Consider the following 17,987-nt stretch of genomic DNA (forward strand, 5'->3'; position numbering starts at 1 on the left):
TGACGAAGACCATCTGCACCGAAATCGCCATCGGTGACTTCCGGTCATGGTCGAGGCGTTGCCGCGTGGTTTTTTATCCGATGTCCGTCGTGCGGCGGCTGATCCACTCGACGTCCGTGCGAAGCATTCGTCGGGACATGGCGTTCGAGTCTCTGAGCTTCGATAACCTGGCGCTGCGTCGCCTGCCCGTGGACACGAACCGAGCACCAGGGTCGAGGCAGGTCCCCGGAGCGTGTTTCTCTCGAGTCAGTCCGAGCCCAGTATCTGCTCCGCGAATCGTCGCCGCCTCTGCGCCGGCCTTGCGCTTGTTGGGACTCGATCCGGCGCAGTCAGAGCGGGAGATCGCCGCGGAAATCTTGTGTGGGAACCGGCTGCTCCCTGGGACCGAGGCCGCGGCTCATTGCTATTGCGGACACCAGTTCGGGAACTTCGCCGGGCAACTGGGAGATGGCGCCGCCATGTACTTGGGTGAAGTGCTGGGACCGCAGGGAGACCGCTGGGAGCTGCAAATCAAGGGCGCTGGACCGACACCGTACTCCAGGTATTAGGACCGTTTTGGTGTTTCTTTATTTGCTGCCTCCCTGGTACCGGTACGCTGGTGCTCATTTCGCCTACCTCGGAAACGGAGTCAACCCCACCCGGTGTTAATTCAATGGATGACAGGGGCTCGAATTCAAGACCTTGAGTTCTTAAGCCAACCACCTTAACTGTTAAGCCAACACTAGGTTTACATTCCAGGTTTAACTCGGCTCTCACTTTCCAAAAGTTGCTCAGTTGACCATCTTAAGACGTTAATGCGTTTGTCTGTTTGTCCCTCTTCATACGGATGATTTGAGTATGGTTTAAAGGGCAAGCTTTTAACAAGACTGTGTGTGTGTGTGTTCACCACGGTCTATTTTTTTTTTTTTCAGGACTACGGAAAGTCGAAAAAGATTTTTCATCAAAGAGTAATTACGTCTCATCTTTTGGAATTGTAGATGGTGACTTGCAAACCGAGCTTCAAGGGCGGTGTGCAGAAGCGTTTAAAACAAGCTCGAATGAGCCAAGATCCTCGCCCTCTTAATGATGACGTCATAAAAACGAATATGACGTCATTGTGATTTTTCAGGTTTGCGATAAGTTATCTGTGCTAATGCGCGGCTTGATTCCCACAACAAAATTCAAACAGCTTGCCTAGTTTCGGAGATAATGGTGTAGGCGATTTCCATTAGCGGCGATATCATGACGTCAACTTTTTTTTAGGCAGAATTTCCAAAATCGGAGATGGTTACTGCCTGTGCGTGGACTTTTTGCATATACATGGCAAGTTTCACGAACATCCGATGAAAACTCTGGGTTGTGAAACAACAAATGTCAAAAAATAGGAACGACATCATAAAAATTGATATGACGTCATAGTGATGTATTGTATGTGCAGTAATTCATCTCTGCTAATGCTCTGTTCGATTACCGCAAACAGAATTCAAAAAAGCTTGCCGAGTTTCAGAGATAATTTTTTAGGTGATTTCCATTCGCGGAGATATTTTGACGTCATAACCTTTTTTTCTAGGAGGAATTTTCAAATTCGGAAATCGTTACTGTCTGCGCAGGTATTTTTTACATATATATATATATATATATATATATATATATATATATATATATATATATATATATATATATATATATATATATATATATATATATATATATATATATATATATATATATGCCAGGTTTCGATGAAAAGTGTAGGCTGTGAAACAAAAAAGTCCACAAGACCAACAACATGAGTAAGACTTAGAGATCCTCCATGAGGATATAAAAAAACTAGAACTGCCACTTTATAACTGCTGGCAGTGATGCCGCCCAGACGTCTGCCGTTGATAAAGTGTGAGACTTTTATGATAGTCGCAAAGTTTCCCTTCGATAGGATAAGTGGTTCCAGAGAAAACATTATTTAATAGTGACACAAATGCAGCCTTGCTTCGGGACAGTGTGGGACAGACGAGTTACGAACTGGATCGCACCAAGTGTTCAATCTAGTTATTAACCTCCACCATCTTCGAAGATGGATGGAGGTTACTGTTTTCACCCCTTTCTGTTTGTTTGTTTGTTTGTTTGTGAACAGTATTACGGAAAAACTCCTCGACGGATTTCGACGAAACTTGGTGGGGGGGTTAGGTATGGTCCAAGGATCATGCCATTAAAATTTTGGACTTGGTCCTCCCCCCCCCCCCCCCAAAAAAAGTTGTTAGAGAAAATTTTTTTTTTTTGCATTTCTACATGTTTTAAGTGATTTCCAACTCCCCCCCCCCCCAACAATTTTTTTTTTACCCCCCCCCAAAAATAGGAATTTTTTTGTATTTCTACATGTTTTAAGTGATTTCCAACCCCCCCCCAAAAAAAAAATTGTTAGGGAATTTTTTTGCATTTCTACATGTTTTAAGTGATTTCCAACCCCCCAAAAAATTACCCCCCCCAAAAAAATAGAGAAATTTTTTTTTTGCATTTCTACGTGTTTTAAGTGATTTCCAACCCCCAAAAATAGTTTGAGAAAAAATTCCCCAAAAAAGGAATTTTTTTTTGTATTTCTACATGTTTTAAGTGATTTCCAACCCCCCAAAAATTACCCCCCCAAAAAAATAGAGAATTTTTTTTTTTTGCATTTCTACATGTTTTAAGTGATTTCCAACCCCCCCAAAAAAATTTCGAAAAATTTTTTTTTTTTTGCATTTTTACATGTTTTAAGTGATTTCCAAACCCCCTCAAAAAAAGAAAAAAATTTTTTTTTTGCATTTCTACATGCTTTAAGTGATTTCCAACCCCCCCAAAAAAAAATTGTTAAAGAAAAAAAATTTTTTTGCAACTTTTTTTTCAACAAAATTTCAAATTTTTTTTTTTTTTTTTTGCATTTTTACATGTTTTAAGTGATTTCCAACCCCCCCCCCCCCAAAAAAAAAAATGTTGGAGAAAAGAACTATAACTGTCAGCACTGTTGACATATTTAATGAATAAGATATAAGGTTCACTTGAGTGACCCAGCAGTATTGGTGGCGGAGGTTTTGCACTCTCCCGAGTGCTCCCCCTCAAGTTATGTATGCAGTTATCCCTTTTTCCTGGGGACATTGTCAGTATCAATTGAATTGCTATTCCTGGACCCTCAAACGCATTCAGGTGCAGCCAAGTAAGCCTTCTGGAAAAAAAACTCAAAGTTCTCAGATTTAAATAATTAAATAACTCTGGCTGCCAAACCGTGTGGTTGATCGGGTTGAAATTTTAAAGCCACGTTTCACATGTCGGCAAGATTATAATTGTGAAGTTTCGCATATATAGAAGCAGCGGTTCCAGAGTAAACATTAATTAATATTTATCCTTCAATCCAACATGGCTGCCAAACCATGTGACATGTCAATAAGAAATTAACAAACTTGAAAAAGGACATCATGGGGAATGTGTGTGTAAAGTTTCACCTCAATCTGTCCAACCGTTATGGAGATTTTTTTTTTTTTTTTTTTTTTGACTTCAAAACAAGATGGCTGCCGAACCAAGTCACCTATGATTTCTTTTTTCTACCGGGAATTGTTGTGTTGATGAGGCTAAAGAAATTTCAGATTTTTTCATATGCAGCGTTCTACTTGACGAATTTTCACCAGGATACCACTTCACTGATGATGTCACGAAAAATCACCCCTCTTCCCCATTGAGAGGTCATAGTAGGGAGGCGAAGTGAAAAAAGAGGCCTGGATAACATTTTAAAATCATTTCATATTAGAAGCTGGCATCCACCATGGATAGTTAGGCCATGGGGGTGGTGCTTTGGACCCGGTGGATGCCACCCCAGATTTTTTCCGAAAAGGGTCTTAAATTAACCCTTTTCCCAAAAAACACAATTTGGAAAATTGTCCAAAATGTGGGGTGAAGGTTTACATTATTGCTCATTACTCATTAGCCAATAGTCACAAAGCAGCAAATGACCACTTATCTTGTAGCTACAAATATTAGCTACAAGTTGATAGTAAAAACATTTCAATGGGGTGATTATTAAGGGCTCCAGGGTCCAAAACGTCATGTGACCCTTAAAACCCCTAAATTTAGGCTACTGCTTCGTTTAAACCCCAGAATAAATATTAATATTCAATATAGATCTTTAAAACAAATATTGTTTTAAAGTAGACATATGTGGGCAGTTTTCTGAAAAAAACTCCCATTACTCAGTCTTAAAAGGGGGTATGAATTAAAGAGGGTCAATGTAAGCCCTTTTTCCCATTTTTCCCCAAAAATCTGAAAAATCCGAATTTCGGGTTTGTCAACTTTATTTTCAGTAATGATCACATGGATACCACAGTTCATATAGTTTGCATATTTGGACCCTATGAGATGAAGATGTAAGTGGATACAAGGGGTACGGGCAAATGGGAGGAATTTGGACCCCTTGAATCCTAAATTACTTAATTTTAGTCAAATGCCTTGATAGGATCTGACAAGTACCTACATGTATTGTGAAATTAGTGCATTATGTCAATACGGACTAATTAACTATGATTCAAATGATTGGATAGTCGAACTGAAGGGTCCAGCAGCACACTACATGTGCAGTACCTGTGGTAAAATGTTAGGCATTTGTAGGTAGGCGTACTGGCCTACATGAATGTGCAAGAAGTACTACTACATGAATAACCATGGAGGTATACCTCCATGGAATAACTAGCTGCTGTCCTCATCCACATGGTTGTTTGAGTTGTGACACACTCCACCACAGAAACAGCTAGCAATACAAGGTATACCATTAGCAGCACATCCACATCGACCTGTGCAACCACCTCGGCATTGACATGTAACGAGTTGCAGACATTTCTCTGGTACAGATTCCAGTGTCGTAAGGATTGGCTTCAATGTGTTCCCTTCCTTTTTCCAGCCTATAGTTATTGTATCGGGGAGCACTTGTTTGGGTTCAAGTGCTTGCCTCCAGACACAGCTTTGATAATTTGCTCTTTCAACATGATGTTTAAGGGCATCCTTAGTAGGAGGAAGGGATTCAAGTGACTTTCTTCCCTTGACGAAAAAGTGGTGTCTCACTTCATTGATATGTTCCATGTTGTCATTCCCTGTATACAAAATGCACACAAACTTTTCAACTTCACCAAATGTCATTTCAGAACGTTCGTGCTCTCCCAAGCCACTAAGCAAGATGGGTATTGCAGGAAGACCTTCCAGGCACTCTTTTTACCTTTCCCTTAGAACTGGCTCATGGAATCGCACCCTGTGAGGGCATGGAATGGGATCAGGTTCTGCTTCACTTCTGATGGAATATCTATCAAGTGAACTGGAATGTTTTTTTTTTTGGTTTTTTAGTGTTCCTGCTCTCATCCAAATTTCTGAAGTGGACCCTGGCAACAATTCTGTGGCCATCACCAAGACGTCTGTGTCTTTGCAGTTTATAATTATTTTTTCAAATCCTTGTTCGAAAGCATCTTTCGCATGGAGCGGAATACGAGTATCCGCTTCTTCATGGTTTGCACATAAATGGGATATGTCCCTCTCGCTAGTGGTGAATGTCTCCATCACGTTCTCAAATCCCCCTGCTATGACCAGTTCTCCATTTGTAGGAACCCTGCCAGACTGGGCCCTCAGCTCGTTGCTGAGGAAAGAAGCCAGGTTTTCCTTGTTGACAGATGAGCTGATATATTGTTTCCAGTTTTGGGGAAGTTTCACTTCTCTATTGTCAATACGCCGCCTGATCGGTTGAATTGACCCCGTCCGCTGTTCCCTTGTGCCGCTTTTGATAGACAAGTCATTGTATCTGTCAAATAAAACATCTACTCTACAACATGTGGCACTGTAATTGTTCAACACCTTGGTTACGAATGTGTCAGCCAAGTCTCCAAATATCTTTGCACCATCTGGTTTTCCAGTTTGTTGAATTGGTGCTGGTCCATCTATTACTACAAATGACTTCTTGTCACTCTTTGCCATCTTCCTCTTTACATCCACATCCTCAATCAGTAGTGTAGCTAGGTCTGCCGAATTGCCCTTATTTAATTTGAAATTGGTAGATGCAAGGGAAAGTGGGACTGGACTCAATTCATGTTCTAAAATGCTTTTTATGTCGATTTCCCGACAACCCTGAGATGCAACTAATAGTCTTCTTAGAAGATCTCTGTCAGCCTTTATGGTCTTCTCTTTACCTCCACCATCTCGGACTTTGACATGGTACATGCTCTCTCGCATTTTTGGTTTATGGCGCTTCATTTTTGAACAAAAGTCCTCTGACTTTTCCTTGAGTCGCGCTGTGACAAACTCCTCCAAGGCCTTCTCTCCCATGGATTCAGCATTGATTAGAGTGCTGGCTATATCATCAGGTGCCACATTTGATGTGGTGATGACAACAAGTTCATTGGACAAACTGTCAAAGACTTGGAAGCGCTCCAGTTCATGGACCAACTTCTTCATATCAGATTCGTCACGTTCAAGTCGAGCAGGTCCAGCTTCTTGGTGTCCCCAGTCACTGTTTATATCATCAATATCCATGTTAAACATTTTAAATGTGGCATCAGATATGGCAGATTTTTCATTCAGAGTTAAACACCATTTGTCCCTTGCAGAATCAATCCTTGTGATCCCAACAATCTTCCACATACCTTGGCCACTCTGTTTGTTTATGTGCTCTAAGGCTTGGTCTGTTGCAACCTGACAAAACTTCGATTCTGAACGCTTGATGGAGAATTGTCCATTTTCAAATTGGCGGTGGACCATGGGTGCCGTCTGTGGGAGGCTGCGCATCTCCGCAAGGTAGATTGTGCCCCAACGTGCATAATTTGTGTGATCGTATTGATGGAACATTGGTAACATCTTTGCAAATGACTCCAGGTGCAGACTCCAATTTCCTTCTCTGTCTGCTCGAATGAAAGCCAACAGTGTGAATACCATATCCATATACTGTCTCCACAGCACACGTTTTCTTGTTGACGTTACTTTCGTCAAACTGATCAATTAATTTAAACATTTCCAACATGAGACCGACAAGGTGTTCATAATCATGATCGGGCTTCTCATCATGATATTTCAATTGTTCCACAACCTCTATAGCAGCCTTCTGCACTTGCTTTATGTGTGAGTTTTCCCCTATCCTTTGGATAAATTTCGGCCAGAGCACCCGCCACAATGCTTCCACAGTGAGTTTGTGACCTCGAATCGCCTTGTTGTATGCTTTTCCTGTGAGCATGCTATTGGTTGTGCTTTCTCCAAACACTCCACTCTCCACCCATATATCCTTCAGACCAGATCCCTCCATGTGCTGCCCAATAGCCTTCATAAAGTTCATTGCAGTGTGAAATGATCCAAGGCATATGATCACATTCTTAAAACCTGGTTGGTTGGACCACACAAGTTCCTTTGCTCTGCAGTAAAGGGCCTGGTCGAAGGTCATGATGGTATGTGAAATGTTTAGCAACTCTGCAATATACTTGCATCTTGCTATCACAGTGTAGATTGTGTCCATATCATCTGCTGGTACTGGGAGGATTGGAATGTGTCCTATTCATGTAACGTCAGATTCATACTGGGAAACATGATTAAATCCTGTCCATGCAGGGATACGCTGTTTGTCTGGATCTTCCATGCGACATGGTAACCATGACATATCCCTTGCCTTGGCTTGGTTCAGGATGGTGTTTTCTGACTTGTACCATTCTTGTTGGATTTCTACATCAAAAATGGGAGCCACGTTGTTTTGCACAGTAACCAGAATCCATTACTTCGTGGAAATCATTTGGAAGTAATATGCCCAGTGATCTCTCCTTTCCTATAGTCTTACATGTGTCAGTTACTGAGTCTCTATTTCCACCATGCTGAAACGCTGCACATTGTGTGGCATGAAATGTGCCTTTTCCATCTGGAACATCTTCAATTATATCTATATTGTTACGAATTTCGGTCCGCCCGTCGTGCGATCGGCCACGTAACTCAAATCGCGACCGCGTCACCCACCGGAACGGACAATTCATTCGTGACCCTCCTTGGAACTACCACCAGGAGCTAGTCATGGGTGGGTCTTTCAACCCCACCACTATCGTGCCAATCGGCCACCCGCGCAGGATAGGGTTGTTCGCCAAACTCGACCTACCTAAGTACCTGTGCGGGTAGTTAACGGGCGATGGTACCTCGCCGCTGGCCGGCCTAGGACACGAACCGCTTAAGCGGTCCGTTCCGTGCTTCAGTAATAACCGAGAGGTGTTATCGCCGGCCCTGACGGACGTGATTATTTACCGGGTGCTTACACCTCTCTACCAATTCCTTCCATGATGCAAGATGGAACTTTCAAACAAAGGAAAGGACGCAACGAAATGGGGAACAGTTCGACAAGCACATTTATTACGCACTCAGACAAGGCAAGCACGTATTCACAGCCATACAGTAAGAATGCAATTTACAAGCAAGAGTTACAACCGAATGAAGCAATGTTTATTTACATGCACTTAAACAGTTTCTACTTTACAAGACACGGCACCACAACACGCATTCAAAGAAAACACAAGAAAAGACCCCCTCATAGACAAGGGAGTCAGACTGGGCCCGTGGGCCGAATGCGCCTGGAACCTGGATGAGCGGCCAGGTCCACGAGACCGAAGTGTCCGACCCATGCCCTCGTGGCGCGATGGCGGGCAAGCTGTGATGTCAGCGTAGCTGCGCCTGGCTTCGTGCTCCTGGCGTTGTCGGCGAGCGCTCTCCGGCGCTCCCCGTCTGCCTTTCCCGTCGGCTTCGAGCTCCGTCCCCCGACTTGACTGCCCCGCTGACACTGCTGACTTGACTGCCCCGCCGACACTGCTGCTGCCACTCCACTGCTCCTACTTGGTTCTTGACTTTTCTGCCGACGTACTGCACTCGACTTGACTGCCCCGTCGACACTGCCGCTGCCACTCCACTGCTCCCACTTGGTTCTTGACTTTTCTGCCGACGTACTGCCCCGCGAGCTGCGTTGTGCTTGTGCTTGTATAGCCCGGGGGAGGGGCGTCTATGTAAATTTCTGGATCACAGCGAGTTCGGAGACGGGGCCACACCACCCGATGCTCAGCGATTGGGCGGATGAAAAGGGGGCGTGAAGCACTCCTGGTCCGCTTTTTGAGGCGAAAGGAACGCATTCACAGCCCATGGCACGACGTGTGGTAGACAGGCGGAGGTGGTGGGAGTTTGGTTGTTGGCGGGCGTCGTTTGAGAATGGCGGTGAAGCGATGTTTGCGTGGTGGAGTTGTGGAGGTAAAGAGGCGAAGGTGGTGGTGTTTGAGTTGTAGTTGTTCGGGAATGATGTTGTGGGGGTATGATTGGTCCAAAATAATGACAGAAAAGAAAAACTTCTAACTCAAAGGATCACAGCCCTTTAAACAATGGTGGAGAAATCTAACTACACAATTACTTATCGTCATAACTGATCTAAGGACCCTTTATGGTGTATTGCGAATTTCCACAGCCGTAACAATATTGTCTGCAGCGAATTGCACAAACTGATTTTCCACTATATTTGATGGAACCAACATATTACCATTGGCCATATATCGGGACAGCTCAGATTTGGCAATACTTGTATCAACCCTCTGTACACCTTCATAACTAACACAGTGCCCAGCTTCATGGATAAGCTGAATAACCTGTTTGCTTATCGTTAAGTGGTGGAGTGTTACACCCAAGCCAATGTGTTTGGGAGTTAATTTTCGCCCTTTTGACTGAGCATAGACTGTCTTGTGCTATGTTAAGGATTCTATCATGATTGTCACACTCCTCATTTTCACCTCGAATCACACTCAAAAGGAGGAACAGTGACTGTGGCACAACCTCTTCAGTGTGGTCTTTGTCAATGCCACTATATGTTATATGTCCTACACCATTCTTAATATCCATTTTTACTTTACAACTTACATAGTATATAGCTTTCAAAATATTGTCACGTTCCCCTATCAAGGAGAATGTCTGAAAAGCGCATTCGGTGTCTTTAGTATCTTTATCAACTGCAGTATCTTTCAGAGTTTGGAAAATAAAGTCCTTGGTAACACTTGGAACAATTAAGAGGGACTCCTTCTTACTTGTATTTGTAATAAACTCTACCTTGTCACCTGGGCTTGATTCCAATTTCTTTCTGAATGCCCTAAGCGCATTACTGTCAGATGAACTAGATAGAGTACAGTGTTAATACTAGTAGTAGTCATGAGTTCACAATATCTGTCCCACACGCTTTTTACAGTGTATATGTTACTCCCATCAAGCCCTTTCTCCAGTTCTTGGACTGCAGCATTAAAGCAAGCTTGGTTGTAACTTGACAAATTGTCTGCACCGATTGCTGCTTGGGTTTTATTCAGACTCTGCATAAACGAAGCATGATACTGTAGATGATACTTAGCTTCTGCATCTACAAGGTCTGATATGCCAGCCAAACGATACCTCAGAATACAGTCTCGTTTAGCCCCATTCAGGATCCTATCAGATGTTTCCAAAGTCAATATTTGATGAACCTTTGCTTTAGATTCACATTGACAATATATATATATATATATATATATATATATATATATATATATATATATATATATATATATATATATATATATATATATACACCTGTCCCACTGTACAGCCGATATTGAACTTTGCCCGGAAGGCGGTTTTTGTGGTTCACATTGTTTCACATCAACACATGTGACATTTGCGGAATTTTCAATAGGATTGTCTGAACTGGACATGGAGGACTCAAATCTCCTCCTCAGCCGATCAAGGTGCAATGAACTTGTGAATGACGAAAAGCAGTTCTTATGCCACAGTAATGGTTTACTCGAATCAACGAGGTCCACTGCATCACCTTGCAAACGGTCTATTGTGTCCATATACTTGTCACAGTTGTATTTAAGTCTTGTTGCTAGAGCTTCCTTCAGGGTGTGAATACCTTGAGTGCATTTGCGTATACCGTCTTTCCCACCCTTCTGGCAAAGTAGGCATTTTTCCACTGAAAAACTATCACTTCTTCTTCGTTTTAGAGTTGCTGCAGAATCCATTTTCTGGAATGAAAGAAGAAAATTCAACAAATTAAAATGTTTATTTATATTTAAGTTGAAAATCAATCTTTTTTTTTTTTTAACAATAAACATTAAAAAAAAAAAAACTTCATACTCCCTCGAGGGATTTACAATGGACCATTTCAAAGGTTCATTGAGTGGCTATTACCCATGATTTACATCCAGAAGACATGTCTTTATGGCAATTACTTCTATGATAATGCACAGATACATAAATTATCCATATGATGCATCTTCATGATGATAGTTACCTTAGTTGCACTTCACTTAGTTCTGAATTTATATCTAAATGAGATGACCCCTCAACTCACAGAGACTATTGCATCATGGCTCATGCACAAGTTTCTGATTTCTTGTCTGTTATTATGGCATTGTATATCTATAGCTCAATATGTGATTGAAGAAACAGATTTAATAAACCAACCTACCTAGCAATTGTATCCATCAGTCATGTAAATGAGATATATTTTGAAAGATGGAATAATAGAATGACAACAATGAACTTTCACTTCAGTGAACTCAACAGCAAATGTGCCCTCTGTTGACTGAAAGCAACACTTTATGGGAGAATTTATTATTTTGTTGCCCTTGATTAAATTGTTGCAGCAACCATTTTTTAACTAAAAAAATCGACCATTATGCAGTTGCTGTGGGCCCCTACACATAATTTAGGTTTAAAGGGGTCCAAATTCCTCCCTTTCCCCCGTACCCCTTGTATCCACTTACATCTTCATCTCATAGGGCCCAAATATGCAAACTATATGAACTGTGGTATCCATGTGATCCTTGCTGAAAATAAAGTTGACAAATCCGAAATTCAGATTTTTCAGATTTTCGGGAAAAAGGGGCCAAATTTGACCCTCTTTAATTCATACCCCTTTTAAGAATGAGTAATGGGACGTTTTTCAAAAACTGCCCACATATGTCTACTTCAAAACAATATTTGTTTTAAAGAGCTATATTGAATATTAATATTTATTTAGGGGTTTTAAGGGTCGCATGACGTTTTGGACCCTGGAGCCCTTAATAATCACACCATTGAAATGTTTTTACTATCACCTTGTAGCTAATGTTTGTAGCTACAAGATAAGTGGTCATTTGCTGCTTTCTGACTATTGGCTAATTAGTAATGGGCAATAATGTAAATCTCCAGCCCACATTTTGGACAATTTTCCAAATTGTGTTTTTTGGGAAAAGGATTCATTTATGACCCTTTTCGGAGAAATATGGGGTGGCATCCACCCTGGTCCAAAGCACCACCCCATGGCCGAACTATCCATGGTGGATGCCAGCTTCTAATATGAAATGATTTTTAAAATGTCATTTTCTGGTTTTGCCTCCCTACTATCATTACAATGTATGAAGCGAAATATTTTTCCATTGCACCATTTCAGAGATACAGAGGTCCAAAGTTTATCGTTTTTTACAAGATGGCGCCCATACCACGTGACCTATGACGTCACAATTATAAACTAAGTATGCTATCAAAAAAGAAACATACTATGGTGAAAATTTCTTGTCAATCGGACTTGCCGTTCCTGAGAAAATGATTTTTAAAGCGAAAGAACCTGCAAATTGCCGGCGGAAGAAAAATAAACAAGGACAAATGTGTCCAAGAGCCGCGTCATAAAGGTTTTGTCTTCACCACCAGAAGAAGAACAACAACACTGAGCTCTCTGAGAGCCAGCATTCGCAACGCGACTAAAAATTCATTACAGAAAGTCGAAAAATCAGCATTTTGATCACAATAACAACTAGAGGGGGAGCACTTGGGAGAGTGCAAAACCTCCGTTGCCAATACTGCTGGGTCACTCAAGTGAACCTTATCTTATTCATTAAATATGATGTCAACAGTGCTGACAGAGTTATAGTTCTTTTCTCCAACATTTTTTTTTTGGGGGGGGGGGGGGGGGGTGGGTTTGGAAATCACTTAAAATATGTAGAAATGCAAAAAAAAGAAATCAAAATTTTGTTGAAAAAAAAAAAAGTTGCAAAATTTTTTTTTTCTCTAACAATTTTTTTTTGGGGGGGGGGGTTGGAAATCACTTAAAACATGTAGAAATGCCAAAAAAAAATTTCCTCTAACTTTTTGGAGGGAGGTTGGACATCACTTAAAACATGTAGAAATGCAAAAAAAAAAATTTTTCTCTAACTTTTTTTGGGGGGGGGGTTGGAAATCACTTAAAACATGAAGAAATGCAAAAAAAAAATTTTTCTTTAGCAATTTTTTTGGGGGGGGGGACCAAATCCAAAATTTAATGGCATGATCCTTGGACCATACCTAACCCCCCCCCCCACCAAGTTTCGTCGAAATCCGTCAAGGAGTTTTTCCGTAATATTGTTCACAAACAAACAAACGGGTGAAAACGGTAACCTCCATCCATCTTCGAAGATGGCGGAGGTTAATAACACCTTCCGATATTTCGTCATGTGCCTTGATGGAGCCAATAGCGAGGCCCGTCATGGAGGCTCCTCGTTCATGACGAGAAAATAGTGTATTTACGAAATTACAACACATTAAATGGAATAATCTTTAAATAGTAACGTGAACTTTTTGAAACTTTAATGCAAATTTCTGAATATATTTAAAAGTTCATGATAGACGCTCTCAAAAGGCACCCTCAATGCGAGGATGTGTACAGGTGTTTAGTATTTAAGGAGATCCGGATCCTGTATATAAAAGAGCCGAGTCCTAAAGGTTTTGTCTTCACCAGAAGAACAAGAAGAAGAAGAAAAACAACAACAACTCAGCTCTCTTGGAGCCAGCGTTCGCTCCGCGAGACGTGGCTAAAAATACGAAATAAGAAATAAACAGAAGAAAAACAATGGGTTACCCAGTCCATTTGACTGGGTACCCTAAAAATAAATATAAGGCACAGGGAGGTGAAATTCACTGCACATGATGTGCAACATGCGCAGAGTAAAACGAGTGTTCATTTAAGTCCATAGGATGTCTAATAAATAAGGACGAGACACCTGACACTCGGCCGAGGCTTCAGACTTTGGCTTGCTCATGAGGCTGTTCCGTCGAAATGAAACGTCCCAGAAGATCAAGGAAATCGGGTCACATTTATGCATGATCCAACATCAAAATTTAAAATAATTCCAAACAGGAAACCCGACTGTTTTATCGACGTCATAAAGGACACAAACAACAGGCACAAAGAATTAATGTAGCGTGGTATATAAGACACTGCATCAATGGCGCTAAACTTCAGGAAATTTTTTTATCCAACCTTTTAAAATAATTATTTTATTTAATTGCTTCTGCCACTGAAGGTGAAGGAGGTTATGTTTTCACCCCTTTCTGTCTGTGTGTCTGTTTGTCTATTTGCCTGTGTACAGGATATCTCGTAGTTGTCGACGGATTTTGATGAAATTTTGTGGACACATTTGGTGTGTGACAAGGACGAACTGATTTGATTTTCGTGAACATTTGGAACCAGATACAACTACTAGAATTTTTAAAGTGAGTCTTTACCATTGAGAGATCGGACTAAAAACGATATTGTTGCGGATTTCGCGCCCGCCGGCGTGCTGACGGCCACGTAATTCGAATCGCGGCACGTCGCCCACCGGACGGACAATCCAGTCGTGACCCTCTCGGACTAACGCCGGGAACCAGTCACGGGTGGACCTTTCGGTCTCACCGCGATCGAGCCAATCAGCCCCCGCGTGGGATAGGGTTGCTCGCCAAATTCGAACTACCTAAGTACCCACGCGGAGGGTAGACCGGGCGATCGCACCTCGCCGCAGGTCGACTTCGGACACGGGCCACTTAAGCGACCCGTTCCGTACTATCAGAATAACCGAGCGGTGTTATCGTCGACCTCGACGGTTCGATTAATTATCGGGCGTATTCAGCCCACTACCAACCCTTTACGTGAAGCAAGATGGGGATTCAATGGAGGAAAAAGACGAAGCGAAGCGGGAAACAGTTCAACAATAAAGCACATTTATTCGCGGCACACGGGAAGCACACAAATACAATTCCACCAAATGCACACAAAAAAGAAAACACAATTCCATTTACACAAAAAGCAAACATAAAAGTGAAAACACAGTGCAGAGCTAATACCGACTACCGAGCACACGGCAACACTTATACAATTCTACTTCACAGACGGCGCCGACAACACATACCCAAAACCAAGGAAAAGAAATCCCCCAAGAATGGGGCAGGCCTGAGGCCGAGACCGGGTCGGGCCTACCCGTCTGGTGATGAGACGCGGAGCGGCGATGGCCCCGCAACCCGCGGGCCTCGTGGACAGTGCCTGGCAGGGGGTGGGAACGGGGCCCCCTTGGTCGCACTATCTCAGCGCGGGGGGAAACAGGAGGGGGTTGCTGATGCTCGGGGTATAGAGGATCTTTATTATGTGCGACGAGCGTCTCCACCTCGGCCAGGTCGCGCTGTCGGCCTCCCTCGGGTGCAGCTTCCTGCACGACGCGAGCACCCCCTCGTCTGGTGTCGCCGCCTTTCCACAGCTCCGTCCCCTCCGTTCCGACTCCAACGCACACGACGAGCAGCTCCACCGCCCGCGAAGTCTTGACCCTCTGCTTCCGACTCTCCTCTTCTTGACTCTCCGACCCACTCTGACTGACGAACACCGTCCTTTTATCCCCCCGTAACTTCGCCTTTGACCCCCTCCCTTTGACCTTTCACCTCGCTCCCCATTGGCCCGAGAAAAAGTGGGCGTGAAGGCTTTTTGATCCACAAATTTGCATATATCGATCGTTCTGGAGGCGGGGCCAAATCGCCCCTCGCTCACCGATTGGACGGCAAAAAGTGGGCGTGTGTCGTTTTTGATCCGTTTTTGAAGCAGAAAATCCGTGATTTTGTACACGCTGTTCGACGCGCGTTCTGCATGAGTCCAACACCGGTACCCACAGCGGGGCAAGAACGGTGGCGATGCTACGGTTGTGAGGTGTGCGTGAAGGTCGTGGCGGTTGTGGTGAAGCGGTGGTTGTGGTCGGTGGTTGATGTTGTGGTTGTGATCATGGCGGTTGGTCCAAAATAAAGATAGTAAAAGAAAACGGCTATCCTGAAGAGTCGCAGCACGTATAAATGACATGTATTCCCACTAGACAACGGGTTTGGGCCTAACTACACATGCACTTACCGAGATACCTCACCTAAGGGACCTGAATGGTGGTTTGCGAATCTGGTAACCACAACAATATATATATATATATATATATATATATATATATATATATATATATATATATATATATATATATATATATATATATATATATATATATATATATTATCCCTGTGTGTCATAAGAGGCGACCAGGGTTGTGTCAGGAAAGGCATCCGGCGTAAAACCTGTGCCAAATCATTATGCGGATCATTGATCCGCTGTGGCGACCCCAAACGGGAGCAGCCGAAAGAAGATATATATATATATATATATATATATATATATATATATATATATATATATATATATATATATATATATATATATATATATATATATGCACACACACATCACGATATCTCAAAAAGTTGTGGACGGATTCGGATGAAACTTGGTGGACTGGTTGGGTGTGTCGCAAGGACAAATTGATTTGATTTTGGTGAAGATCTGGATAAGAGAATTATTTAATTTCAAAGTAATGCTTCACCATTGAGAGATGGGGCCAAAAACGATGTAGTACTGCATTGCATGATATTTCAAAAATGTATTGGGCCCGATATGTTCTTTATCCCGATCAGATCCCGATATGTTCTCGTGGATCAGGTTCTCGTATGTGCTCTACCGAGTGTCCTTGTTTGAATTGGATTATATACTGGAACACTGCGGTGTGAGGTATTCTGTGATCTCTCCAGTTGTAATTGTAAGTTCAGTCTGTTTTTGTGAGACTTGTATCCTGTTGCTGCATAAAGCTCTGAAACTGAAACTGAACCCCATCATCTCAAAACACATTATTCTACGTTATTTAATTTTAGGGTTTACCCATAGGTTCGGCGGTGACCCCCCCCTCCCCCCACCTCCCTCCACCACATACACATACACATACACATACACATACACATACACATACACATACACATACACATACACATACACATACACACACACACACACACTCCACCCTCCCCCTAAGTTTTTGTTTCTGGGATTTAAGGGTTTTTTTGTTTCGGTAAGACAAGGTTTTATAGTCCTGCAGCGTTGTCTGATATTTCAGATCAATTGTTCAAATTTGCATAAAAGCACCAAAATTGGTACACATGTAGAATAATATATTCCGAACAATTCTAGATATGGAGCCACCCGAGATTGTGCCTTGGTCAGCTTCGGCCACCATTTTCCAAAATGGCCACCATTCTACTTTTGCAAAATTGGCAAAATGCTCTTATTAACCTCTGCCATCAAAGATTGGAGGTCACTGTTTTCACCCCTTTCTGTTTGTTTGTTTGTGAACAGTATTACGGAAAAACTCCTCGACGGATTTTGACGAAACTTGGTGGGGGGGGGGGTGAGGTATGGTCCAAGGACCATGCCATTAGATTTTGGACTTGGTCCCCCCCAAAAAAAAATTGTTTGAGGAAAAAAATTTTTTTTTTGCATTTCTACATGTTTTAAGTGATTTCCAACCCCCCCCCCCCAAATAAATTGTTGGAGAAAAAAAAAAGTTGCAACTTTTTTTTCAACAAAATTTCGATTTCTATTTTTGCATTTCTACATGTTTTAAGTGATTTCCAACCCTCCCCCCCCCCCCCAAATGGAGAAATGAACGATAACTGTCAGCACTGTTGACATCATATTTAATGAATAAGATATAAGGTTCACTTGAGTGACCCAGCAGTATTGGCGGCGGAGGTTTTGCACTCTCCCGAGTGTTCCCCCTCTAGTTTTCTTATTGTATTGGTGGTAGATATAAGGAAAGTGTAAAATTCAGTAAATTGACCATGAAAAGACATTCAAATAATATGAG

At 42.3% G+C, this 17,987-nt stretch overlaps 1 protein-coding gene across 1 annotated transcript in view; it reads left to right on the forward strand.

Moving 5' to 3' along the window:
- The first annotated feature begins 17 nt into the window (after positions 1-17).
- SELENOO (selenoprotein O) overlaps positions 18-17,987 on the forward strand; it is a 70,709-nt gene continuing 52,739 nt past the window's right edge. The window contains exon 1 of the mRNA XM_085870313.1: positions 18-541. Coding sequence (XP_085726439.1) covers positions 81-541 — 461 coding nt within the window. The 5' untranslated portion in view covers positions 18-80. The remainder of the gene's footprint in view (positions 542-17,987) is intronic.

This window comes from Eptatretus burgeri, chromosome 2 (genome assembly GCF_056783735.1).
Source record: "Eptatretus burgeri isolate ZD-2024b chromosome 2, Ebu_testis_v1, whole genome shotgun sequence".
Classification (NCBI taxonomy): domain Eukaryota; kingdom Metazoa; phylum Chordata; class Myxini; order Myxiniformes; family Myxinidae; genus Eptatretus; species Eptatretus burgeri.